Source organism: Bos taurus, chromosome 3 (assembly GCF_002263795.3).
Source record: "Bos taurus isolate L1 Dominette 01449 registration number 42190680 breed Hereford chromosome 3, ARS-UCD2.0, whole genome shotgun sequence".
Taxonomy (NCBI): domain Eukaryota; kingdom Metazoa; phylum Chordata; class Mammalia; order Artiodactyla; family Bovidae; genus Bos; species Bos taurus.
In genome coordinates, this window is record NC_037330.1 from 69,083,231 (window position 1) to 69,109,326 (window position 26,096).

At 37.1% G+C, this 26,096-nt stretch overlaps 1 protein-coding gene across 1 annotated transcript in view; it reads right to left on the reverse strand.

Moving 5' to 3' along the window:
- Positions 1 to 2,848: 2,848 nt before the first annotated feature.
- The window catches only part of ACADM (acyl-CoA dehydrogenase medium chain), a 38,344-nt gene continuing 15,096 nt past the window's right edge, over positions 2,849 to 26,096 (reverse strand). Inside the window, 6 exon segments of the mRNA NM_001075235.1 lie at positions 2,849 to 3,761; positions 5,036 to 5,284; positions 14,618 to 14,713; positions 15,264 to 15,404; positions 19,866 to 19,974; positions 21,803 to 21,933. Of these exon segments, the coding sequence (NP_001068703.1) occupies positions 3,690 to 3,761; positions 5,036 to 5,284; positions 14,618 to 14,713; positions 15,264 to 15,404; positions 19,866 to 19,974; positions 21,803 to 21,933 (798 nt within the window). The 3' untranslated portion in view covers positions 2,849 to 3,689.

Genomic DNA, 26,096 nt, shown 5'->3' on the forward strand with positions numbered 1-26,096 from the left:
TGTAAGAGGAAATGTATTTGGTCTTTGTCCTCAGTCCCTGGGTGAGTCTGTAACCAAAATTGTGGTGTGCCTGTTGCCACTCAAAAGCCAATAAAGAAGAAGTTGGGTAGAAAACAATAAATGCTGGAGAGGGTATGGAGAGAAGAGACCCCTCCTATTCTGTTGGGAATGTAAATTGGTACAGCCACTATGGAGAACAGTATGGAGGTTCTTTATAAAATTAAAAATAAAGCTAACCATATGACCCTGTAATCCCATTCCAGGCATATATCCAGAGAAAACATGATCCGAAAAGATACACGCACCCCAATGTTCATTGCAGCACTGTTTACAATAGCCAACACGTGGAAGCAACCTAAATGTCCATCAATAGAGGAATGGATAAGATGTGGTGTATACATATACAATGGAATTTTACTCGGCCATTACAAAGAATGAAATGATGCCATTTGCAGGAACATAGATGGATCTAGAGAATGTCATACTAACTGAAGTAAGTCATACAGAGAAGGAAAAATATAGTGTATGACATCCTTCTATGCAGAATCTAAAAGAAATGATACAGATGAGCTTACTTATAAAACAGACTCAGACTTCAAGAATGAACTTATGGTTGCCAGGGGGAAGGGACAGTTAGGGAGTTAGGGATGGACATGCACACAATGCTAAAGTGGATAACAAATACTGTATAGCACATGGAACTCTGCTCTATGTTATGTGGCAGCCTGGATGGGAGAGGAGTTTGGGGGAGAATGGATACATGTATATATATGGCTGAGTCCCTTCACTGTTCACCTGAAACTATCACAACATTGTTAATCAACTATACCCCAATACAAAATTAAAAGTTTTTTTTTTTTTTAATCACCTAAAAACAACAAGGAAAAAAAGAAGCAAGTTTGATGGAATGTTTGCTTTATTTTGGATGCTGGAAATGGCTGGGGGTGGGGGCAAGGATGAGGGAGACACATATAAAGCCTGACTCACCACAACCTGACAATCAGGGAGAAAGAGCTTTTCTAGACACAGAGGGCCACATGCAGAAACAGCAGTTAGCTCTGACAGTCATCTTGAAATTGGTCATGTGGTGGTCTGACCAGCGTCATCTTGATTGCTTTAAATACAGTTATTCTTCAGTTCCACGGTCAGTTTATTTCTATTTCCTTGAGACAAATTCTCAGAATTGTGGCAGCTTATGTCATGGCTACAGTCTGGTTATTTTGTAGTTAACTTCTTTCACCTGGTGGGGCTTTCAGACTCTATAATACAGCTCACAGGATATGGCTCAAAATACTTTCCATAGCTTTGGAGGAGGAACTAAAGGTTCTTGACTTTGCTCACTGATTAAACAGTTACTGTTTTTGACCTGTTTGACTGCTTTTCTTTGCTTCTGCATTTTCTCACTTTTCTGATTAAACTTTTTCTTCAGCTGAAGTTTTCCCACAGACAATAGACAGGCGAAGGACATGGGGAAGGAGGGGTGGTGGTGGGTAAGGACCATAAGGTCCTGCTTCCCTTTATGGTTTTTTTCCCCAACATTTGGTCATGCCTGCTCTAAGTTCATCAATTCCTTGGAATTTCCTGAGCAACAGAAGTATGTTATATTATTCCTAATGAGGTTCTGTCAAAAGATCAAAGTAGAGTTATGCTAATGAGGTGACAGCGTGGGACCCCTAAAGAGGCTCAGGATGGGGCTGATCACCAAAAAGACCAAGTAATTAGAGGATACTGTTGTGGTCTAGACTGCCACCCACAGCTCCCCCCACCCCTACCCCCAACATATGATGAAGCCCTAACCATTCTCATGTGAGCATATTTGAAGCTTTGGACTTCAGAGAAGTAATGAAAGTTAAATCAGGTCATAAAGGTATGGTTCTAATCTAATAAAGCTGGTGTCCTTGTAAGAAGAGACACCAGTGCCTGCTCCCTACAGTCGTGCACAGACACGAGGCCATGTGAAAACACAATGAGAAGGTAGCAGCGTATTACACAAACCAGGATGAGAGGCCTCACCAGAAACCAACCAAGATGGTACCTTGGTCTTAGACTTCTAGCCTCCAGAACTGTGAGAAAAAAATTTTCTGTTGTTTAAGCCACCCAGTCTGTGGCAGTTTGTTACGGCGACCTTAGCTGACTAAAGCAGGTGGAAATTTCAGCCCCACCTGACATCTGGGGAGGAGAGGAAGGCTGAGGATTCTCCATAAACACTTGAATGATGAGATTCAGGAGTTTCCAGATTACACACTGAACTATGCTTCCAAGGAACACACTGCAGTACTGGAGGGGTGGTGCATTGGGAGAAGTTATGTAACCCGGTGTCTCTCCTTATACCTTGCTCTTTGCATTTCCTCCTTTGTAATAAACCAGTAAGTGTGTTTTATCTGAGTTCTGTGAGTCATTCTTGCAAATTATCAAACCTGAGGGCAGGGACATGGAATACCCAAATTTGTAACCAAAGTGGACAGAAGTGTGGGTGGCCTGGGGATCCAGGATTTACAAGTGGTGTTGAAAGTGAGATACCACTTCAGGCAGAGTGGGCCAGAGTTCTTAAACCTGTGGAGTCTGATGCTAACTATTCTGCATTATTGTCAGAATAAGATTGAACTGTGGATGCCCAGTTGGTATCAGAATTGGAAAATAAGTGACATAAGGTCACATTTGGTCCTTTCATTATTCCATCTTGATATTTTCTAATAATGCAATCTAATAAAAACATGAACAGCTAACTTTATGCAGTTCAAAATCAAAACATGAATTTTTTTCCATCATAGTAAATAAATCAAGTATACACTATTACATGAAATAATAAGACTTCTTGAAAAGAATACAAACAGATACACAAATTGAACAGATACATAATACTGAACAAATTTATTTTTAGAATGTATGTGCATGAAATCAGATTGTATACAACAGACCAAAGGTTAACCAGAGACCAACAGTCATATAAAATAATAATTTAAGGGAAACTGTATTGACTTTTTAAAAATAAGGCAAGTGAAATGTGGGCTCAGAATTATGTGGGTTCAAAATTAAAAACTTCTATGTAACTTCTGGTCACTGTTTAAAGGGAGAATATGAACATCAAATTTTTGACTATTACTGTACAAAAGAGAAACCAAATGCTTTCCAAATTGCAGTAAAATTAATTCTTCTAATATAAGACCATTAAGTCTACAAAGTCACTGACAAGTTATTTAAATCCTAGAATATTTTCTCAATGTAAATTTTGGAACATTCTGAATACTTTATAAACCTTCTTTTCTGTCTTTGGAAAAACACTGAAATTCCAAGAAATTTCTGTTTCTCTAATTTTCAGAGGTTAAAACAACAAACCAAACGTATTTTTCTAGGTTAATGTAATTCAGGTACACTGGAACTAAAGGAAAACACATAACTTTAATAAAACCAAATGTGTTATAGAAAAGGCAAGTCATAAAGTTAAACAAAAGTAGAAAACTTGGGTTGGCCCAGAAGTTCATCCAGGTTTTTTCATAACATTATAAAAAAACCCAAACAAACTTTTTGGCCAACCTAATACTATTAGAATCAGTTATACAGGTTTAGTACATGAGAACCTATGTTAAAATTTTCGCTGGAAAAAAAACCTTAAAGCCCTTATTCTTTCCTGGAGTTTAAATAGTAGATCATATTCTAATTACTCAACGATTATTAACACGGTGATCTGGTTACTTCTTATACCTGCCAATGTGTTCACGGGCTATAATAAGCCTTTGAATTTGTGCTGTACCTTCATAAATCTGGAAGAAAAAAAAAAGTAGGTTAAATATATTTCATATGTAAGTCCTCAGTATTTTAGACAGTCCTCTAAACTCCATTCTAGTACTAAACTGAATCAAACCATACATATGGTCTATAATGTACAGTTATTTTGAAACCTGATTTTCTGAAAACCATGATAATACATAATTCTCTAAAGATTAGTTAAAATTATTATAAGAACTCTACCAAAATTTTGGAGGACAGTCTTAAAACAAAAGGATATTGACTTTCAAAAAGTATTTGGGAAATCTAATGTTTAATGTTGCTGAAATATTTAACCAACTTTTTTGAGCTGTTTTAGCTAGTTGTCATCTTCAGTCATTTTCTATTCTTACTCTCAAACCTGATTTTTACTTTTTGTTCCTAAGGAACTGAGTTGCTAATGAAAAAAGATCCTGGAAGGATTTGTTTTGTTCAGTTAAGTATTCCTAGAAGACAGCCCTCACTTCCAGTTTAAACTTCTAACTATTTGTTCAGATGCCGGAGAAAAGTAAAAAGGTAATAATTATAGGCTCCAGGGAAGGGAGAGCATTATCAAATAAACTTGGAACGTTAGATAAGGCACAAATTGTGATCCTCAGTTTTTTCAAATCTAAATTGAGGGGCTGCACTGTCTAAATTTCTTTCTTTAACATTCTATGATTCTACCCCTGGATTTTAAATGACTAGATTTGTCAAATAATTTCCTGGGGGTTGAGGGAAGTAATGGAGGAGATATTGAGAAGCATTGCTTATAAATACTTAAGATACATGTGGAATGAGCATTTATATCTTATTTACTAAATCACTACTATCTCTTCACTACTATCTCTAAGTTTTCTTAACCATCAATTTAATTTAGAAGACAGAGTCATATCACATTCTCTTTGTGTTTTTTTACCTCCCAAATATGACCTCAAGAGTTGTCAGGTACGATTCAAAATAAAATAATTTAATTAGTTTACGTGATATGCAGACTTTTAGGAGAGCAAAGAGTGGCTACAATTACCTAGGATGTTAAGAATCAAAGAAGGGTTATTCAGATAAATCTATATGTCTAAACTATTTGCTTTGTTAGCTTGCTCACTCAAGGCATTTACTTCAAAGTAACATTCTTCTTTGTGTTAATTAGTTCTAAAAATTTAGGCTCACAGCCACTTATTATGATGATTTATTATTACCTGTGACATAAAATCTTTAAATAATCAGAGATCTACCATATGATTTATGAATATTATTTCTTAAAAATCAACCATAATCATTTTAACATTACCTGATAGATCTTGGCATCTCTCATTAATTTTTCTACAGGATATTCAGTATTAAATCCATTGCCTCCAAAAATCTGAACAGCATCAGAAGCTAACTGATTTGCGATATCTCCAGCATATGCCTTTGCAATAGAGGCATAATAGGTATTTCGGCGACCAGAATCAACTTCCCAAGCTGCTCTCTGGTAACTCAATCTAGCTAGTTCAACTTTCATTGCCATTTCAGCCAGCAAAAATGATATTCCTTGGTGCTAGAATTAAACAGAAAAAAGTTTAAGGTATTTATTGAATAATTTAAAATTATTTCCCCTGAAACTTTTTTAACTTTAAAAACTAATTTTAGACTTAAAAAGTTACACTCTGCTTCCTCCAGTGGTAACATATTACAAAACCATAGTATAATTAACATTGGTAAAATATTATCAGCTAAACTATATACTTTATTCAAATTTGGCCAAGTTTTCCATCAATGTCCTTTCTCTGTTGTAAGATCGCATCCAGGATTCCAACTGAATTTAATTTTTATTTCTTCCTAGTCTTTCCAAAGCTGTTAGGATTCCTCAGTCTTTCCTTCTCTTTCATGACCACTGTGCACTTATGAAGAATAATGATTGGTTATATTTTGTAGAATGTCCCATAGTTTGGGTTTGCACGATGTTTTCTCAGGATTGGAATGAGGTTATACATTTTTGATAAAAAATACCACAAAAATTATATGGATCCTTCTGAGAAGCTCCTGGGATTTTTAAAAGAAAATTGCCATAGACAGTGAAAAATCATGTGGCACTGTTATCAGGTGCTGATGGGAAAATGATAAGGATAAATAAAAGATGTTTTTTATCCTCTAGAGGTTCATAATCAAACAGGGAAAGTGTTAGTCACTCAGTCCTGTCCGACTCTTTGTGACCTCATGCACTGTAGCCCACCAGGCTCGTCTATCCATGGCATTCTCCAGGCAAGAATACTGGAGTGGGATGCCATGTCCTTCTCCAGAGAATGTCGCCAACCAAGGAATCAAACATAGGTCTCTTGCATTGCAGGCAGTTTCTTTACCATCTGCGCCACCAGGGAAGCCTAATCAACTAGGAGACTTAGACAAATATTTTCAGAAGGAGACAGTAAGTTATCTGTGAGTTATATGGCCAAGATATGTTATAGGATGAAGCCATGTCCACCATACCTTGATATATGAAAGTTTCAAATATGAAGTATGCTTACAACTTTGGAAAAATATATTTATGACCCCAAAAGAGCAGAGTACACATTCTATTTAAAGAGTTAATGAAACATTGTACATGATAGATAACATGTCAGACCACAAAAAAAGTCTCAATAAGGGCAACAAGGTTGAAATCATGTCAAATGTCTTTTCTGACTACAGCGGTAGAAACTATAAATCAAAAACAGAAACAATCCTACAAAACACACAAAAAATGTGGAATGTAAACAACATGTTATTAAAAAAAAAACAATGGATCTCTTAAGAAATCAAAGAGGAAATAAAAAAAAAATACCTGGAGACAAATTGCAAACAAAAACATAATGTTCCAAAATCTATGGGACATAACAAAGGTAGTTCTAAGATGGAAGTTTATGGCAATTCAGGCCTTCCTCAAGGATTAAATGAATTAATGCATGCAGTACTATTTGTTGAAAAGTTCACAGTGCAAAACATATCATAAGCGCTAGAAGTATAAAGGTTTCCAAAACAGAAATTTACTACTTGTGCTGAGCTTACATTCTAGTGAGGCAGTAAAGAAAGACAGCAGACAAACGCATACATGATATAATGTTGGGCAGTGCTAAGAGCTATGAAGAAAAAAAGTGAGATCTTCCCAGGTGGCACTAAGTGGTAAAGAATCAGCCTGCCAATGCAGCAGACGCAAGAGATACAGGTTCGATCTCTGGGTTGGGAAGACCCCCTGGAGTAGGAAATAGAAACCCACTCCAGTACTCTTGCCTGGAAAATCCCATGGACAGAGGAGCCTGGCAGGCTACCGTCCATGGCATCGCAAAGAGTCAGGCACGACTGAGCACACACTCATCAGTCACAGTCATCATTATATCAAGTGTTTCAGGCGTTGTTTTACACAGGGTATATTCTTTAGTGAAATCAATGAGGAAGTAGATATTTGCCGGGAGGAGTAAACATAAAAACAACAACAAAAGGTCAGTGTGGAAGACAGAAGACCACTGCAAGTACTCTGGATTTTGATCTGAGTGTGATGAGAGGATACTGAAAGAATTTTGACCATAAAGTGGTTAAAAAAAGAGATATAAGTATATTTCTTTCTAAGTATATCTTATTTCAGTCTCAAGTCCCAAATAGTATTTCTCCTCATTCATTTTTCCACCAAGAAATGGAAATCAAGGGGAAAAGGTATTGCTTACTAGCAATAATAATCAATACAAATGACAGTTACTCACAAGGGATTCTTTCATATCATCCCAAACTACTCCAGCTTTAACCTGGATGGAGGATTTTGACTAGACAAAGGAGTAGGCAGTTATTGCCTACTATTAAGAGATTTTATCATCCTGTAATTTGTTATTGGTGTTCCTAGTTTTACTTATTGATAAGAAAAAGTACCATCCTCTGTTTTTGTCAGTTTTCTTTACCCACAGCAAGTTAAGCACTGTGAGGGATAGTGGCACAGTGTTCTCTTGAAGAGAGAAGTAGTAATAACAACAATGATAAACATGGGAATGAACAGGAGAGTTAGGATTAGAAGACTACACTCAATAATGTCCCTTCAAACAAAACTAAAAAAAAAATCTATGTATAAATCAGCTGCTTAATATCTCCTTTGTTTAGCTTAGAAAAGTAGTAAGCAAAAACACACTTTCTATACGTAACAGTAAGAGCCCATGAGGCAAAAATATCATTGTGCAGATGGTAAGAATACAAAAAAGAATCTTTAGAGTCTGTAAGAAAAGGAACATAAAATATTCCATTTTGAGTTGAAAATAGCCAGAAGAATATCAGATAGTTGGTGAGAAGGACCTGAAAATGATGTTATCTGTTTATGATTAAACTAAACTAATATTTAATAATAAACATACATTTCACTAATCTGTATACATGTAGCTCTGGTGACATAAATGAGTTAATATAAACTCTCTTTTTGTTCACAAACACAAAGAAATGTTTGATTTAAAAACAAAACAAGGAGGCTTCCCTTGTGGCTCAGTGGTAAAGAATCTGCCTGCTAATGCAGGAGACATAGGTTTAATCCCTGGTCCAGGTAGATCCCACATGCCATGGAACAACTAAGCAAGTGTGCCACAAATATTGGGCCTGTGCTCTCGAGCCCAGGAGTTGCAACTACTGAGCCCACGTGCCAGCTGTTGAAACCTCTGCACTCCAGAACCTGTGCCACGCAACAAGAGAAGTCACTCCAATGAGAGGCCCGCTCACCACAACTAAGAGAGTAGACCGTGCTCACCGCAACTAGAGAAAAGCTCGCAAGTAGAGCAACAAAGACCTAACAGCTAATTAATAAAGTTATTTAGAAAAGAAAAGCAAAATAAAACAACTCAAAGGAAAGAAACAAATCTCCAAGGGCCTCCAGAAATTTAATCCTGATTGAGAAGCAATGACAGGAGGAAGGAAAAAAAATCAGACTGAGATTTGAGTCTAATGTGATAGGAGTTGGAGTTTTAATGAACACAGAAGAACAGGAGACAGATGTGAGAATGAAAAAGATGAGGGGCTGAAATTGAGATTCTCTGCCTATAAGAACTTCTCTTTCCTAAGGAGAAGCTCATCAAGGCAAGAAGGCCACAAAGAAGCTTATTTCTTGCCCAAGACTCTGTCTGGGAGATTTAAAAAAGGAATCTCTTTTAAACATGTAATCAATGTACACAGCTATGGTACAGGATTTCACAAGTGGAGAAATTCATGAGAAAAAAACAGCTCTAAGAATGCTGAAACCTCTGGGCTACCTGATAAAAAGTATAAAAAAGTACGAAAACCGGTCTCCTGGATACTTCCACAATGCACTGAAGAAACTAATGAATGCTGCTGCAGATAAGCTTAGAAGCAAAAATCAAGACAGGAAATAACTGGTCATAACAGAGATCAGATGCAGCAAACCAAAAAATTAGCCACTGTAAGAACTTGAAATAACAGAAAAAAAATCAGAAAGTGACTATAACTGAAGTTTTATATAATTAAAGAGATAAAAAAGGAGAAAGAGAAGCTATGTTGAAAAACCAGGCCACCATAAAAGAAAGGGTAGAAATGAAAAAGAACCAAACATAAATTCTATAAATGAAAAAAGTCATTAAATGGATTGAAGAGGAGATTAGATGTAGGGTTAAAAAAAAAAAAACTGAAAAGCAAATCTGAGAAGGTTATCTAGATTATAACAAAAATAAATTACATAATTGAGGTTGAGATACAGAAGTGTACTAATCCAAGTTTCATCTATAGACCACAAATTGTTACTGGACTGGTTCATGATACACAAAGTGAGAGTAAGCATTTGTAACAATTTGATAATGTTGTGACATTCTTTTTTTTTTTTTATCATATGGTTTTTATTTTTCATTTTGTTAATGTGGTGTATTACATTGATTGATTTGCGGATATTGAAGAATCCTTGCATCCTTGGGATAAAGCCCACTTGGTCATGGTGTATGATCTTTTTAATGTGTTGTTGGATTCTGATTGCTAGAATTTTGTTAAGGATTTTTGCATCTATGTTCATCAGTGATATTGGCCTGTAGTTTTCTTTTTTTGTGGGATCTTTGTCAGGTTTTGGTATTAGGGTGATGGTGGCCTCATAGAATGAGTTTGGAAGTTTACCTTCCTCTGCAATTTTTTGGACGAGTTTGAGCAGGATAGGTGTTAGCTGTTCTCTAAATTTTTGGTAGAATTCAGCTGTGAAGCCGTCTGGACCTGGGCTTTTGTTTGCTGGAAGATTCTTGATTACAGTTTCAATTTCCGTGCTTGTGATGGGTCTGTTAAGATTTTCTATTTCTTCCTGGTCCAGTTTTGGGAAGTTGTACTTTTCTAAGAATTTGTCCATTTCTTCCGAGTTGTCCATTTTATTGGCATATAATTGTTGATAGTAGTCTCTTATGATCCTTTGTATTTCTGTGTTGTCTGTTGTGATCTCTCCATTTTCATTTCTAATTTTATTGATTTGATTTTTCTCCCTTTGTTTCTTGATGAGTCTGGCTAATGGTTTGTCAATTTTATTTATCCTTTCAAAGAACCAGCTTTTGGTTTTGTTGATTTTTGCTATGGTCTCTTTTCTTTTGCATTTATTTCTGCTCTAATTTTTAAGATTTCTTTCCTTCTACTAACCCTGGGATTCTTCATTTCTTCCTTTTCTAGTTGCTTTAGGTGTAGAGTTAGGTTATTTATTTGACTTTTTTCTTGTTTCTTGAGGTGTGTCTGTATTGCTATGAACTTTCCCCTTAGGACTGCTTTTACCGTGTCCCACAGGTTTTGGGTTGTTGTGTTTTCATTTTCATTCGTTTCTATGCAAATTTTGATTTCTTTTTTGATTTCTTCTGTGATTTGTTGGTTATTCAGCAGCGTGTTGTTCAGCCTCCATATGTTGGAATTTTTAATAGTTTTTCTCCTGTAATTGAGATCTAATCTTACTGCATTGTGGTCAGAAAAGATGCTTGGAATGATTTCTATTTTTTTGAATTTACCAAGGCTAGCTTTATGGCCCAGGATGTGATCTATCCTGGAGAAGGTTCCATGTGCGCTTGAGAAAATGGTGAAATTCATTGTTTTGGGATGAAATGTCCTATAGCTATCAATTAGGTCTAACTGGTCTATTGTATCGTTTAAAGTTTGTGTTTCCTTGTTAATTTTCTGTTTAGTTGATCTATCCATAGGTGTGAGTGGGGTATTAAAGTCTCCCACTATTATTGTGTTATTGTTAATTTCTCCTTTCATACTTGTTAGCATTTGTCTTAGATACTGCAGTGCTCCCATGTTGGGTGCATATATATTTATAATTGTTATATCTTCTTCTTGGATTGATCCTTTGATCATTATGTAGTGACCTTCTTTGTCTCTTTTCACAGCCTTTGTTTTAAAGTCTAATTTATCTGATACGAGTATTGTAACTCCTGCTTTCTTTTGGTCCCTATTTGCATGGAAAATCTTTTTCCAGCCCTTCACTTTCAGTCTGTATGTGTCCCCTGTTTTGAGGTGGGTCTCTTGTAGACAACATATGTAGGGGTCTTGTTTTTGTATCCATTCAGCCAGTCTTTGTCTTTTGGTTGGGGCATTCAACCCATTTACATTTAAGGTAATTACTGATAAGTATGATCCCGTTGCCATTTACTTTATTGTTTTGGGTTCGAGTTTATACACCATTTTTGTGTTTCCTGTCTAGAGAATATCCTTTAGTATTTGTTGGAGAGCTGGTTTGGTGGTGCAGAATTCTCTCAGCTTTTGCTTGTCTGAAAAGCTTTTGATTTCTCCTTCATACTTAAATGAGATCCTTGCTGGGTACAATAATCTGGGCTGTAGGTTATTTTCTTTCATCACTTTAAGTATGTCTTGCCATTCCCTCCTGGCTTGAAGAGTTTCTATTGAAAGATCAGCTGTTATCCTAATGGGAATTCCCTTGTGTGTTATTTGTTGTTTTTCCTTTGCTGCTTTTAATATTTGTTCTTTGTGTTTGATCTTTGTTAATTTGATTAATATGTGTCTTGGGGTGTTTCTCCTTGGGTTTATCCTGTTTGGGACTCTCTGGGTTTCTTGGACTTGGGTGATTATTTCCTTCCCCATTTTAGGGAAGTTTTCAACTATTATCTCCTCAAGTATTTTCTCATGGTCTTTCTTTTTGTCTTCTTCTTCTGGAACCCCTATGATTCGAATGTTGTAGCGTTTAATATTGTCCTGGAGGTCTCTGAGATTGTCCTCATTTCTTTTAATTTGTTTTTCTTTTATCCTCTCTGATTCATTTATTTCTACCATTCTATCTTCTAATTCACTAATCCTATCTTCTGCCTCTGTTATTCTACTATTTGTTGCCTCCAGAGTGTTTTTAATTTCATTTATTGCATTATTCATTATATATTGACTCTTTTTTATTTCTTCTAGGTCCTTGTTAAACCTTTCTTGCATCTTCTCAATCCTTGTCTCCAGGCTATTTATCTGTGATTCCATTTTAATTTCAAGATTTTGGATCAATTTCACTATCATTATTTGGAATTCTTTATCAGGTGGATTCCCCATCTCTTCCTCTTTTGTTTGGTTTGGTGGGCATTTATCCTGTTCCTTTATCTGCTGGGTATTCCTCTGTCTCTTCATCTTGTTTAAATTGCTGAGTTTGGGAGTCCTTTCTGTATTCTGGCAGTTTGTGGAGTTCTCTTTATTGTGGCGTTTCCTCGCTGTGTGTGGGTTTGTACAGGTGGCTTGTCAAGGTTTCCTGGTTAGGGAAGCTTGTGTTGGTGTTCTGGTGGGTGGAGCTGTATTTCTTCTCTTTGTTCAGTCGCGCTGTGGGGAGGGAGGGAGGGATGCTGCAAACAAATGACACTGGCGTGCGCTCGCAGTGCCTCAGCCACACTGGGTCTGCCCCCGCTCACGGCGCGTGTAGCCTCCCTGCCCACACTGCTCGGGCTCTAGGTTGTTCCGCCGGGAACAATCCGAGGCTGGCCCTGGGTTGCATGCACCTCCCAGGTCCAAGCCGCTCAGGTTCAGGCATTCAGGTAGTCCTCAGAGGCGCAGACTCAGTTGGGCCTGCGTTTTGTGCTCTTCCCAGGTCCGAGCAGCTCAGGTGATGAGGTGTTTGGCGAGCGCCAATGCTGCGACTTATCGCCTCCCCGCCACTCGGTTATCTGGGTGTAAAACCGGCGCACCTTCTCAGGCAGATGTTGACCATCCAGACCCCCAATAAGTTTTAGTTAGCAAAGAAGCCAGTTTTATAGATAATGTCTCTCTGGGGCTGCGATTGCCCCCTTCCGGCTCTGGCTGCCTGTCACCGGAGGGGGAAGGTCTGCAGCCGGCTATCTCTGTTTAGTCCTTTGTTCCGTGCTCGGGCTGGCGGTGTCTTAGGTTAGAGCTGGCTTTTCGCATGGTAGATATCCCACAGTCTGGTTTGCTAGCCCAAATTATTTCGCTCAGATAGTGCTCAGGGTATTCAGGCCAGATTCTTACTCTCAGTGATGCAGCCCGCGCCGTGCCTCCCTGCCCAGCCCCCGCTTGCTAATGGCGGATGCAGGCGTCTGCGCTGCTTCTCTGCTGGGGGAGTTACCGTAGGGCTCGCAATCTGCGAGTTTTAATTGTTTATTTATTTTTTCTCCCTGTTATGTTACCCTCTGTGCTTCCAAAGCTCGGCACGGATTTGGCAGTGAGAAGGTTTCCTGGTGTTTGGAAACTTCTCTCTTTTTAAGACTCCCTTCCCGGGACGGAACTCTGTCCCTCCCCCTTTTGTCTCTTTTATTGTCTTTAATATTTTTTCCTACCTCCTTTCGAAGAGTTGGGTTGCTTTTCTGGGTGCCTGATGTCCTCTGCCGGCATTCAGAAGTTGTTTTGTGGAATTTACTCGACGTTTAAATGCTCTTTTGATGAATTTGTGGGGGAGAAAGTGTTTTCCCCGTCCTACTCCTCCGCCATCTTGGCGCCTCCCCCAACATTTTATATTTTATAAAAATAATGGTCCACAGTTGACTGGAAATTAAAACCTATCTTCCACCAGATAGTCTGATAACCACTGACACACAGGGATAGAAATAGGGAGTGTGCACTGTGCAACCAATAGTTACAGAAGGAGTTATATTAGAGAATACAGACAATGGGGAAGCATAAATGTTTGAAAAAATAAGATTAAAAAGTTCTTGAGAACTGCCTGACAATCCAGTGGTTATGACTCTGAGTTTTCACTGCCCCAAGGCTCCAGGTTCAATCCCTGGTTGGGGAATTAAGATCCCACAATACATGCTACACGGCCAAAAAACAAACAATAACAAATAGTACTAAAATTGTTTGATTATTTGATAAGCAAGAAGACATGAGAAGTAACATGGATTAAGAGCATGAAATGGAACCCTGGAACTATGATTTCTAAATTGTGTGTTCTTGGACAAATTATTTATTCTAAGCTGCAGCTTCCTGGTCTTTAATGGAAATTGTAGTACGAACAAAAAAGAATGCACTGGCAGAATTACATAATACAGGCACTTGAATATTAGCTGTTCTTTTTCCTCTTAATTAACATAAATCCCAAAGCAGACAACAGATATTAATAGTAGCAGAGTCTAAAGAAAATCTACTCTTGGGACTTCCCTGGTGGTCCAGTGGCTAAGACTCCACATTTCCAGTGCAAGGGGCTGGAGTTCAATCCCCGGTCAGATAATTAGATCCTACATGCTGCAACTAAGACCTAGTGCAGCCAAATAAATATATATATATATATATCTATATATATGCAAATCTAGTCTTAAAACCCAGCCTGACACTTCCACTTCACATTATCTTCTTGCTACCAAAGCAGAAATAAACTATTTTTTAATTTAAAATATTAAGTGAATAATAAGTTTTCAAATATTAAGTGAAAATGAATGGTTTTACATTTGAACAAAACAAGTATAGTATTAAAATTACCTACCTCTATAAGCAGCTTTCCAAAAGTTTTTCTCTCCAGGGCATACTTGGTAGCTTCATCCAAAGCTCTCTGTGCTAGTCCCACAGCAGCAGCTGCTACCTGACATTACATTTTATAAAGCAGAAGTTCATGTTGTCTTTAAAACACAGATATAATGGCTACTTGCCTAAAATCTAAGTTAAAGTTTGTGCAAAGAGAAGCTGACCTATACCTTAAGGCAATAAAGGGTGGGGGAAATGATAAGCATTTAAATTTATATTTTATATGAATTAAAGGTTAATGGAAGGCATTTGTAAGGCACAGGATCATAGCCTAGAGATAAATCATTCTTTCTGTTTAACGGGAAAGCTTTTCAGGGGAAATATTCCTAATGAGTAAGGCAAGAGGAATGAGTACACATGAGCAGGAATGATTAAATTAAGTGTGAAATGCTTCTTTGTAAATCTAACAACTGTAGTAATTTTGCTTTTACTAAAATAATTTTTGTAACAGCAAGAATGCTGAAGAATTCTTAGAAAAAAAATCCCTCCATCTTTAATAAAAGCAGATATTTAAAAAGAAATAGAGACCAAGCAAACAACATTAAAACAAAACTATTCAATATAATAAATGAAAACTCCTATAAAGGTTATTAAGTCATCTTACTTACTGGTGGTCTGGTTTTATCAAATGCTCCCATTGCAATTTTGAAACCAGCTCCCTCACCAATTAAAACATTTTCCTTGGGCACTCTCACATCTTCAAAGACAATTCCTCTTGTATCTGAACATCGCTGTCCCATATTTAATTCCTAATAAGGAAAACAATATGTAGTATGAAACATATTTTGAGCTAGCATAAATTCTTGCTTTAAGCACTCTTAAAGACTTTAATATTTTCCGCAATTGCCTATTTATATGGAGGTGGACAAACTATGTCCTGCAATGCCTATTTTCTAAAAAACAGGACTACAATCACACCTATACATTTACATGTTCTCTGTGGCTACTTTCTTGCTACGATGGCAAGAACTGAGTATTTGTGACAGAGACCATGTGGCCCTCAAAATCTAAAATACTTATGTATGCTACATCTTTGAAATAAAAAGTTTGTGAAACTCTCATCTAAAACAATGTTTCACAAACTCTGAAACTGTTGACTACAAATTGTCACTTACCTGTCAATGACAAATGGCACCTGCTGAGAGCATCTGCCAGTGACTGAACAAGGGCAGTCGCCATTTGCCTTTGCAGAGATTGAACCCTGTGCTGCTGCAGCTGCTGACTTTCAACACCTCCTGAGGGAGTTCAGGGTGGAATGAGGCACTCTGTGCTCCAGGGAATCTGGCAGAACAGGCCTTTAGATGTGTGCTATGTGCTAAGTTATTCAGTCATGTCCAACTCTTTGCGACCCCATGGACTGGACTATAGCCCGCCAGGCTCCTCTGCCCATGGGGATTCTCCAGGCAAGAATACAGGATTGGGTAGCCTATCCCTTTGCCAGGGTATCTTCCTGACCCAGGAATTGCACCCAGGTCTCCTGCATTGCAGGTGGATTCTTTACCAGCTGAGCTACCAGGGAAGCCCTGGTAAAGACCTACTAGTTCTTTAGATAGTTGGATATTTTCAGGAACTGATTTCATGATCCCACAGAACTTAACAGTCCTATTAAGACACTCTTCCTTCCCATTTCCCTCTGGTGGCTCAGACATTAAAGAATCTGCCTACAATACAGGAGACCTGGGTTTAATCCCTGAGTCAAGATCTCATACAGAAGGGAATGGCTAGAAAATAACTAAATCCCTTCATGGTGACATTAGCTCCTCAGGACTAGCAGAAAACCTTCTGTAAAGTAAGCACTTGATTACACTGAACTCCCCCTTCACCAAAATCTTATACATTGATGTTCCCTGACTGCCTCTTTGGAGCTGTCTCTCAAAACTATCTCAGGTCCTGTCTCACGGGCTGCAGTCCTCATTTTGCCCCAAATAAAACTTAACTCACAACTCTCAAGTTGTTCATCATTTTTAGTCTACAAAACCAACAGTAGTTTAAAGTCTACATGTACATATTACCCACAAAGACAAATTTCATTGTATGTTTTAAGACTATCTTTTTACCACAAATGTCAGTAAAAGCATTTAACATAATTTGCTTTGGAACATTTAATTTTAGCTTAACTAATAGAGCTAGCAATGTACTGAGTAAAAGTTGAACTTCTATTAATATTTATCTCCACCTCTGAGAATTAAGTGTTCTGAGATAGAATTTACATATAGAAAAGTTAACTCTTCTAACATATACATTTCTAATAGTTTTGACAGATATATATGTACTATCACCACAATGAAGATAGTTCAGCATGCCTAAAAGTTCCTTTGTACTCTCTTAGTCAATTCCCTTACTCTACTCCCAATCCCAAGAAATCACCAATCTGATTTCGTCCATAAGTTTTTCCTTTTCCAGAATGTCATATAAATGGAATAAGGTGACCTTCTGTGTCTGACTTTTCACTTAGCAGAGTGCTTTTAAGATTCATCCATGTGGCTGCTGATCAGTATTTCAGAGTAGCATTCCCCTATATGGATATACCATATATCCTTTATCTGCTCACCAGCTGATGGACATCCCCCACTGCCCTGCCACTCCGAAGTTTTCAGCAATTATAAATAAAGCTGCTATAAACATAGGTCCTTGTTTTTATTTCTCTTGGATAAATATCTAGGAGTGCTGGGTATGTGGTAAGTGCATGTTTAACTTGATAAGAAATTGCCAGGGACATGAAAAGATACTTTTCATCACTAATTATTAGAGAAATGGCAATGTAAACTACAATGGGTACCTCACACTGGCCAGGATGGCCATTATTAAAAAGTCTACAAATAAACGGACACAGCCACTATGGAAAACGGTATGGAGATTCCTTAAAAAACTAGGAATAAAACCACTATATGACCCAGCAATCCCACTCCTAGGCATATACTCTGAGAAAACCAAAACTGAAAAAGACACATATGTTCCATTGTTCATTGCAGCACTATTCACAATAGCTAGAACATGGAAGCAACCTAGATGTCCATCAACAGATGAATGGATAAAGAAGTTGTGGTACATATACACAATGGAGTATTAGCCATAAAAAGGAACGCATCTGAGTCAATTCTAATGAGGTGGATGAACCTACAGCCTATTATACGGAGTGAAATAAGTCAGAAAGAGAAACATAAATACTGTATACTAATGCATATATAAGGAATCTAGAAAAATGGTACTGAAGAATTCATTTGCAGGGCAGCAGTGGAAAAATAGACATAGAGAATAGACTTATGGACATGAGGAGAGGGGAGGAGAGGGTGAGATGTATGCAGAGAGTAACATGGAAACTTACATTACCATATGAAAAATAGATAGTCAAGGGGAATTTCCTGTATGTCTCAGGAAACTCAAACAGGGGCTCTGTATCAACCTAGAGGGGTGGGGGTGCGGGGTGGGGAGGGAGATGGGCAGGAGGTTCAAAAGGGAGGGGATATATATATACCTATGGCTGATTCATGTTGAGGTTTGACAGAAAACAACAAAATTCGGTAAAGCAATTAGCTTTCAATTAAAAAATTAATAAAAGTTTACAAATAATGCTGGAGAGGGTGTGGAGAAAAGGAACCTTCTCACACTGTTGGTGGGAATATAAATTGGTGCTACCACTATGGAAAGCAGTATGAAAGCAAAAATGTTAGTCACTCGGTTGTGTCCAACTCTTTGTAACCCATAGCCCACGAGGCTCCTCTATCCATGGAATTCTCCAGGCAAGAATACTGGAGTGGGTAGCCATTCCCTTCTCCAGGGGATTTTCCAGACCCAGGGATTGAACCTGGGTCTCCTACATTGTAGGCAGATTCTTTACCATCTAAGCCACCAGGGAAGCCCAGAAAACAGTATGGAGGTTCTTCAAAAAAACAAAAATAGGGTTACCATATGATCCAACAATTCCACTCCTGGGCATATACCCAGACAAAACTATAATTTGAAAAGATACATGTACCCCTATGTTTCTAGTGGCACTATATACAATAGCTGAGACACGAACCCAACCTAAATGTCCATCGACAGATGAATGGATAAAGAAGATGTGGTATACATACACAAGTGAATATTCCTCAGCCATAAAAAGAATGAAATAATGCCATTTGCAGTAACTTAGATGGTCCTAGAGATTATCCTACTAAGTGAAGTAAGTTAGAAAAAGAAAGGCAAATACAATATGATATCACCTATATGTGGAATCTTGGAGTAGGAAATAGCAACTCACTCCAGTATTCTTGCCTGGAAAATCTTACGGACAAAGGAGCCTGGCAGGCTATAGTCCATGGGGGTCACAAGAGTTGGACGTGACTGAGTACATATGTGCAATCTAAAATACAAGACAAAGGAACATATCTACAAGACAGAAACAGACTCCCAGAAACATAGAACAGACTTGTGGTTACCAAGGTGGGCGGTGAGAGTTTGGGATTAGCAGATGTAAGCTAATATATCCAGAATGGATAAACAACAAGGTCCTACTATATAGCACAGGGAATTGTATTCAGTATCCTGTGATAAACCATAATGGAAAAGAATATGAAAAAAAAAATATATATATATATAACTGAATCACCCTTCTGTACAGCAGAAATTAACCCAACATTATAAATCAACTACACTTCAATGATATATATATATGAAAAAAGAAATTACCAAGATAGTTATATCCCCTCAATGTTTTGTTTTAAAAATTTTCAAACCAACAGAAGAATTGCAAGAGGAGTAAAATGAATACCTATATACCTTTGCCTAGATCCACCAATTTTGGCACATTTGCTTTATGTGTGCTTTGTGTGTGTGTATATTAGCTATTAGCATTATTTGTTGAATTATTTGAGAGGAAGTTGTAGATACCATGACCCTTATTAAGAAAAAAATATAATCTGGTTTTTAATAAGCAGCATGAGAAGCAGGAGCAATGAGAATATAGACAAACTGTAAACATAAAGAATTGTATATGTATACAAATTGTATACAATTTGGCCACTCTTTCAAATGACTTGAAATGACTATTCTCAACTTAAAAATCTTCAGGAAGGATTATTTTACCCAATAACATCAAATGCAGGTTTATTTTTATTGCAACTTAATACAAACAAAATGTTTTCAATAAAGGAAACTGAAATTATTAATTTTGAAATTTATAGTTAAAACAATATTGGAGGCCTTAATCACTGTAAGTACACACTTACCTTTCTTCCAATCTGTACTCCTGGGGTGTCTGCTTCCACAATAAAGCCAGTAAAGGCTTTACTAGCAGGAGCCTTAGGATCCGGATCAGAACGAGCCAATAAAAAATACCTAATAAACATGATGATAAAGATAACGGTATCAGCAGATAACAACATACAACATATGATCACTCCCATCTCAGTTAATCCTCCCAACAATCCCAATTATTATTACTCCCATTTTATAGAAGAAATGAAGCATCAGAGATTTAAAAGCTTGCCCAGGTCATAATCTTATGATGTGGCAGAGCTAGTATTTCAACCCACATCTACTTCTTTCCCAGAAAGATTTAAAAATGCAACATGAGGAGAAAAGGCAAAAACATCCAAATATCCATGTAACCCATGTTCTAAATAGCCTGGAATAGGAGAATTTTTTTTTAAATTCCTTAAACAACAAATTTATTTTCTGTGCTTAAAACTAATAAACTATCACTCATTCTACAGTTTTACTTAATAGTTTAAAAAAATAGTAAAAACTTTTTCCAGTTTCACATTTTACCTAATTTGTCTTACTACATGATGAGTTGTACTTAATGAATTCTTACAGTTGTGAAAGTTTCTAATTGCGTTATTGGATTTCTCTCACTTGTTACGTTGTAATCATTTCTTCACTTTTTTATTACTTGATGATATTATGATAACTCAAAAATAACGATATATAGCACTCCATAATATTGGACACTTGTAAAGTGATGAACATATTTAAAACAGACAGTAAACTCACTCTCAGGAATAATGCTTTTCTTGCCAAAAAATAATGCTGAAAGAGCACATATATATATATATATATATATAGAATCAGAATTTTTGCAGAAAGATAGTCCATTTTTAGTTCATTATTCCAATCAGCAGAGAGTCCTTCCTCTATAAGTTTCTATTTATATACTTGTAATGATGAGTAAATACATTTTTCCCATGACAACTTACATATTAGATAGAACCACTATCGAAATGCTTGTCCTTATGCTGAGCTATACTCTACATTTGTCTCACTTTCACCCATTTATTCTAAACTGGCTTTCTGAAGCAAATGTATGAACCTAGTCTTCTGTGTATGAGACATTATTTCAAAAATTTTTAAATTCTTCCAATACAAATCTAATTCCTTTATTCTTTACAGGACATGTTTTCCACCTTCACCCTAATGAAGAACATTTACTAGCTTTTGAATTTATTCCATTTTGTCAATGCCTGTCTTAAAAAGTGTTTCCTAGTACTGCTGCCATTTTTTCCTGTTTGTTAGATGCTATACTTCAGCAAGAAACTACATTCACTTCTTAAAGGCAGATACATCAGACGGTTGATTCCTATTGATCCTTTTCTCATATTTTTTTTTCACAAACAGTGCTATCAAATATGTTTTCCTTCAACATTTTATATTTATACAAGTGATTTTATAACACTTTGTTGAACTTCATGTCACTATTTTTGAACTTACGTATTTGGGCTTTTTAGATTTTATTAAAGTAAAATTCTGTCCACTCTAAAAGATAATGCTTATTGCTCTGGATTAGAGAAATGTGCTATACCAGTGGCCTTCCTTTTTCCCTCAGTCTCAGGGGAATGGTTCCAAGGAGGTTCTGGTGCAGAGTATGGAGAGTAGGTGTAGTGAGCCAAGTAGATGGAGCTCTAGCTTTCCTAATTAGATTCAACCCGAGCAGGTGGTTTTGTTTTATTTTACAAATTAAACTTCTGAGACAATTTGAAGAAATAGCTCAGGACTTAGAACTTTTGAAAATTACTCAATTATTTATAATCTTTTATGGACCATCCAGTTTCATGAATAAAACTTATCTTAATTGTGGTGATTTAATAACAAAGGAAAGGGGAGAGGGGGAGATTCTGAATAGGAAGTAATGAAGAAACAATGTACAGAGATGTTTTAAACAACATACCAATTAGCTTTTCCTCCATTGGTGATCCACATCTTCTGACCATTAATAATATACTCATCTCCTTTCTTTTCTGCTTTGGTTTTTATACCAGCTACATCAGAGCCTGCTACAGGTTCTGTTACACAATAGGCCTTGAATATATGGGAAAAAGGAAATAAATAAATGTTAATTATTAAATTACTAACATTTAGAACCAGAAAGGTATCTTATTTTTTGTCAATAATTTTAAATATTTTAAAATATGTAAAAATAAAATGGTCTTACAGAATCAAACTGTTTAAATGTAAAAACATTATATAACAATAATGTATCCTGCCTGAGGACAGTCTCTGGATTAAACCTTCTGGCTAATTCTGTTATCTTAAAATGTAAATTATGGGAGTAGGTCTGGTGAGGTCTTTACAACCTCCAGACATTCTTTGGATTCATTGGAGAGTATATAACTTCATTGCTAACACTAGCAAGGGGGTACTCTTTCTGCCCCCTTCTGATGCCTATGTCAGAAGCTTTCTCTATCTCCTTTATACTTTAATAAAACTTTATTACACACACACACAAAAACTAGATGTAGGATACCAATTATTGTTGTTCAGTTGCTAAGTCATGTCCAACTCTTTACGACCCATGAACTGCAGCACACTAGGTTTCCCTGTCCTTCACTATGAAGAATACCAATAATCTATGTCAAAAATTTAAATGTTAGGTATCTTCAACCAAGTTAAATTCAATTTCACATGAACTCACTCATTCAAACATGTACTGAGTAGTATCTACTATTTACCAGATTATAAAGGAGGAGATGAAAATATCTTGTCTTCAAAATTTTTACAATATAACAGTAGAGATGAATACTATAGAATACTGTAATTACATATCTAAGTATTATAGTCATACATAAAGGGCTTAAAATACTATGTTTAGTTTTAGGGTATCCAGAAAGCTTCCAGAGGTGATGCTTAAATTAAGTCTCAAAAAATGAAAAGGAATACTTAGAGGATAATCAGATTCTATAACATGTATACAGATTCTATAGCATGTAAAGGAATGGTAGAAAATTAATCTGGGAAGAAAGGAAGGGAACAGATGATAAAAAACACTTTTATTATACTAAGTTAAATTTTTATCTGGTAGAAAGAACAGGAGCCTCTTAAGGCTCTTCAACAGAGGTGTGACAAGATGTAAACAGTAATGGATAAAGGGATAAGTTCAGTTCAGTTCAGTCACTCAGTTGTGTCCGACTCTTTGCCACCCCATGGACTGCAGCACACCAGGCCTCACTGTCCATCACCAACTCCTGGAGTCTACTCAAACTCATGTCCATTGAGTCAGTGATGCCACCAATCATCTCATCCTCTGTCGTCCCCTTCTCCTCGTACCTTCAATCTTTCCCAGCATCGGGGTCTTTTCAAATGAGTCAGCTCTTCGCATCAGATGGCCAAAGTATTGGAGTTTCAGCTTCAGCATCAGTCCTTCCAATGAATATTCAGGACTGATCTCCTTTAGGATGGACTGGTTGGATCTCCTTACAGTCCAAGGGACTCTCAAGAGTCTTCTCCAACACCACAGTTCAAAAGCATCAATTCTTCGGTGCTCAGCTTTCTTTACAGTCCACTTCTCACATTCATACATGGATGTATGGACTACTGGAAAAACCATTGCCTTGACTAGACAGACCCTTTGTTGGGAAAGGAATGTCTCTGCTTTTTAATATGCTACCTAGGTTGGTCATAATTTTTCTTTCAAGGAGCAAGCATCTTTTAATTTCATGGCTGCAATCACCATCTGCAGTGATTTTGGAGCCCAAAAAAATAAAGTCTGACACTGTTTGCACTGTTTCCCCATCTATTTCCCATAATGTGATGGACCAGATGCCATGATCTTAGTTTTCTGAATGTTGAGCTTTAAGTCAACTTTTTCACTATCCTCTTTCACTTTCATCAAGAGGCTCTTTAGCTCTTCTTCACTTTCTGCCACCACATCTGCATATCTGAGGTGACTGATATTTCTCCCGGCAATCTTGATTCCAGCTTGTGCTTCATCCAGCCCAATAATGTTTCTCATGACATACTCTGCATATAAGTTAAATAAGCAGGGTGACAATATACACCCTTGATGTACTCCTTTTCCTATTTGGAACCCGTCTGTTGTTCCACGTCCAGTTCTAACTGTTTCTTCCTGACCTGCATACAGATTTCTCAAGAGGCAGGGATGGTAGAAAGCATATAGATTTCCCAAGAGGATAAAGGAATGGTGAAGGGTGAACAATGGGTTGCTGGAGTTCATTCACGTTTATTAGGTGACGGGAACTGTGAATAAAAGGCCTGAAGACACAAGTTCCTCACCCTTAAGGTACTTAAGTCCAAAGAGAGAAACCTTAACAGTTCATTTTAATTCAAAGTAGTAAGGGACCATAAGGACATTAGAAATGACTACTTAGACCTATAGAAGGGTGGGAGGTGAGTGATAAGGAGGGTAAAAAGAATACTTTCGGAGGAGATACAATAAATACTCATTGGAGGAGATAAGTCTTGAAGGACAAATAAATGAGGCACAGAAGAATGAAATAGCATTGTGCAGGGCAAAGTACCAGCAGTTCAGGTGTCTTTCAGTCAGTAAGTCACGTAAGACTCTTTGCAACCCCATGGATTGCGCACGCCAGGCTTCCCTGTCCTTCAATATCTCCCGGAGTTTGCTCAAATTCATGTCCATTGAGTAGGTGATGCTGTATCTAACCATCTCATCCTCTGTAACCCCCTTCTCTTTTTGCTTCAGTCTTTCCCAGCATCACGGTCTTTTCCAATGAGTCAGCTTTTGGAATCAGGAAGCCAAAGTATTGGAACTCCAGCTTAAGCATCAGACCTTCCAATGAATATTCAAGGCTCGTTTCCTTTAGGACTGACTGGTTTGATCTCCCTGTAGTCCAAAGGACTCCTAAGAGTCTTCTTTAGCACCACAATTCGAAGGCATCAATGTATTTATTTTTTTTATCAATTATTTAAGTCTTGCCAAAAAGAATGTCTAAGAGATAAGTCCATGTAGGAAGGTAAAGGTCAGATCTAAACATAGATCATACAGATCATAGCATTAGCACTGTTGATTTATATAAAACTTACTCTTGACTTAAATTGCCAAATCAGTCTCTCCATTGGTGCTAAGGTTTGGTATACTCACCGAATAGCCTATTAAGTCTCCAGTTCCAGGCTTTACCTCTCCCCTGACCTTTACCTTATCACATGGATTTATCTATTAGACATTCTTCTTGGTAATAAATACCTTAAGCAAAATGTGTCCCAAACAAAATTATTTCCTGTCCATTCTTCACTACTTCTCTCTAGATTATCTAAAAGTGGCACTAGTGGTAAAGAATTCACTGGCCAATGCAAGTGATGCTAGGGATGCGGGTTCAATCCCTGGGTTGGGAAGATCCCCTGGAGTAGGGAATGGCCACTCACTCCAGTATTCTTGCTTGGAAAATCCCATGGACAGAAGAGCCTGGAGGCTATAATCTATGGGGTCACAAAAAGTCAGACGTGACTGACCATGGTATCTAAAATGAAAGTGATGAAACCATTCTACTCTGTACTTATCACACCATGTTAGAGTACTATATTTAACTCTATGATATTTTTGAGTCACCTTTAAGAAGGTGATAGGACTTTATTGTGAAAAAAAGATGAAAAAAATTGTCTCTAATTAGCTTAGAAAAGATAAGATTCACACGATAGCCATAATCAAATAGCTGAAGGGTTATATAGGCAAGGGAAAGAATTTGAATTGATAGGAGAAAACTACTATGAAATTATTCAAATGTACTGAACACCTATTATGGTATCAGGCGGTGAAATGATAAAAAGAAATGACACAATCCTTTTCCTCAGGAGCATATAATCTAGAAAAGCTTTCTAATGGTCAGAGATACTCCCAAATGCAGCTGCTTCAGGAGCCTGTGACTCCCAGATATAAAAACATGAGCTAGATGGCCTTTTCACAGATATGTGATAGAGCAAATTCAGATGACACATAAAACTAACTAGATTACTCTTCTACCTGGAGATTCGAAGATGTTTTCAGCATCATAACAACAACAAAAAAGTATTATACAAATGAACCGTTCAGAAAAAATAACGCTTTAAAATACCAAAATTTTACGTATTGATAACGTTGGGAATTTTTCACGTGAAATGTGCTATTAGACATTTCTCTGGTTTATAACGTATAGTTTTTAGAGCTTATGAAGTGTATGGGTTTGTGTGTTTCTATACCAAATGGATGGTTTTTGTCTTATTTGATTGCC